This window comes from Schistosoma mansoni, chromosome 3, assembly GCF_000237925.1.
Source record: "Schistosoma mansoni strain Puerto Rico chromosome 3, complete genome".
Taxonomy (NCBI): domain Eukaryota; kingdom Metazoa; phylum Platyhelminthes; class Trematoda; order Strigeidida; family Schistosomatidae; genus Schistosoma; species Schistosoma mansoni.
In genome coordinates this window covers 12,733,350-12,735,973 of record NC_031497.1, presented here as the reverse complement: position 1 = coordinate 12,735,973, position 2,624 = coordinate 12,733,350, and the positions used below count along the sequence as shown (strand labels likewise).

The 2,624-nt window shown below is 39.8% G+C and overlaps 1 protein-coding gene across 1 annotated transcript; it reads right to left on the bottom strand.

Annotated features, from left to right (window-relative positions):
• On the bottom strand, nucleotides 1-815 carry Smp_129160 (hypothetical protein; the record flags this gene model as incomplete). Its single annotated transcript, XM_018799272.1, has 3 exons — nucleotides 1-212; nucleotides 348-506; nucleotides 704-815. The coding sequence occupies 3 exons, from the start codon at nucleotides 813-815 to the stop codon at nucleotides 1-3; spliced, it is 483 nt and encodes a 160-aa protein (XP_018651077.1).
• Between the last annotated feature and the right edge of the window lie 1,809 nt (nucleotides 816-2,624).

Here is a 2,624-nt window from a genome sequence, read left to right as displayed (position 1 = left end):
TTAAGGGATGCTCCCACGACGAACCCATTGATCGGCTGCAACTTCTGGAGAAAGAATGAATGGAACAACATCTGCACCCGTATTTCCGTAGGATTCATCAGGAATACCTTTTCCTGAACAACCAATCAATGCGTCTTCACAAGTTGTAGCAATAGCGGTCAATTTCCCAGCTACACTAGTCCACTTTGAATGTGGTTCTTCAACTGACATTTCTGAAGTTATTTCGGAAATAATTGGTGAAGTAGATTGGTTTCTCTTATGACTTTTAGATAATTTTGATTCTCCTAGTTGTGATTTACCTTGTCGTTTATTTCGAGCTCTAAACCATCCATTTCACTGTTGTGAACCAGGTTGACCAAATCTAGGTATGCCGCTTGACCGAAATAATTCCATTTCTAGAAACCGTTGCTCAAATGAACATCGTTCAATTTCTGCCGGTCGAAAACAATGGAATTCACCAGCAACTTGCCATACTGCTAAAGCTCGTTCCGAATGTCCCGCTTGAGCTAACCAATGATAAAAAAATCAGCCAGGTGGCCGATTGTTCTCTCTACAGTATCTGGTTGTGGTCTACGTGATAATATTCTTCCAGATTTTGTACCCGATAGTGTTGATAGTGCTCTCTCTTATAAATACCTCATTCTCAACTCCTTGATTAACAGTAGTTAATGATGAATGCTGACTCGTAAGATGCGCCGTATACCTACGCCACATGGGTACAAGTTGGGGATAAGTGAATACGAGCTCAGCCCAATCCCGATTAATTTGATCTGCTTGACAGACTTTCTTGTCATATGAAGATTCCAAGGCACCATGAGCTTCAAGTTCAGCCACCAGTTAGTTTGTTTCACTTATGAATAATTTTAATGTTAAATTACCAGGATTAGCTCGATCAGCTATTGATAACTGCTTCTTCGGTATAATAGGTCGATCACTGTCCCGGTGACAGAAAGATAAGTTCACAAGTTGTATATATGGTGAAGTCAAAAGCGCGACCACTAAAACCTTTTTACAGTGAACAGTTATTGTCACGTCTCGACACTTTGTTACATTCTGAACCGTATATTTGATCGTAAAGAGGACTGCTTGAAGATAAAAGTTTTTGAGAAATCGCAGTCTTACCTAGTAATTGGTGGTTCTTGCAGGAAACAACGACTCACACAAACATAGCATCTCTTTAACTGTTATTTTATTCTCAATACACTGTTTTGTGGACACGAACAAATTTTAAACAATAACATTGAGGTTCAGTCCAGTAATTGGTATCCCAGGTTAAGTTGCGAAGCATCAATAGACCCAAATTGTAAACTACAAAGCAGAGGAAGCTAAATTAACGCTTTTTGCATTGAGTTCGCGAATTTACTGCGGAAAAACACTACTTAAAGATAAGAAAACCTGATATTCGTGCAATCCAACGGACACCCAAAAGACCCTCAGCAATTGAAATACGGAATGCTCGCCCCTTGTCAGGCCGTTTAAGTCGTTAAAACGAAACGGCGAACGGCTTTGAAAGGCTCTGACATTTTTTGCCGTCCCTGTAAATTAGCTTTTCTTTGGCTTACTTGTTATTTAACCTACTTTAATCTGAGTTACTTTAGTTAACGTTTGACATTTTCTTTAAGTCTGTCTTGTGGTACATTTTTGGTGGATTCTGACAGTACTGATCATACTGTGTACTTTGTCGTTTTTCAACTTTAATAATCCATTTGAATTGGTCGGTAGTACTTAAAAGTGAGGACAGATAAATTGTCCCTTGCCCATGGAGGAAGGAATACAATGTGATGAGTATAAAAAGTGGTTCGATATGATCTGTACCTGTTTAAGTCCCACCACATGCGAAAGATGCTCGAATCCTTACTCCCATTGTATTCATATGTTTCGCTGTTCCAGGAGGCTGTGAGCCTTCTAGCCTTGACCTTCACGAAGTTAGATGATAGCTACACTGGTAACACGAGAATCGAGCAACACTGATCCAAAAATTAGACACGCGCATGATTTGGAAAAGATCGGAGTATTTATTCGTAGCATCTTGCCAGATAAATCTGCAGAAGTTTAGGTCAGAAACTTGATAATAATATGAAAGGGACCTTTAAAAATGTTGAACCCCGACCATATAGACTTCTTAAGGTAATACCAGGGTTTTGTTAAATAGCTCTTGAAGTCCTGATTCTACTAACATTCAAGTAAGACCAGATATATATCTAGGTGATAGAACAAAAAGGGAGGTGACACTAGCTGAACTGGAAACCTGTTGACAAAATGATGAAAATCTTCGTTCAACGGGTTTTCGGATGGTCAGGTCTTAGAAGCGGATGCTCCCAAGGCCTTCATGAATAGGTCGTCCTCTCTAGGAGTTTATATGCAAATGTTTGTGGTAACATTGAGTCTCAGTTGACTATGGTCGCACTACAGACCAATTACGTGCCAATTACCAGGTTAAATCCCTCAGTAGGATAAATGTTAGAAGGATAGTTGTAAATGGTAGTTAGGATATACTTGTTGGTGATCTCGAGGTATCGAAATAATACCTAGACCGTGCCAAAGTTTACTGGCGAGACCACCGTACGTACGTGAATGAGTTCAAGGTCACAGACAGCGGGGGAAATGTACAGTACAGTTGGTTA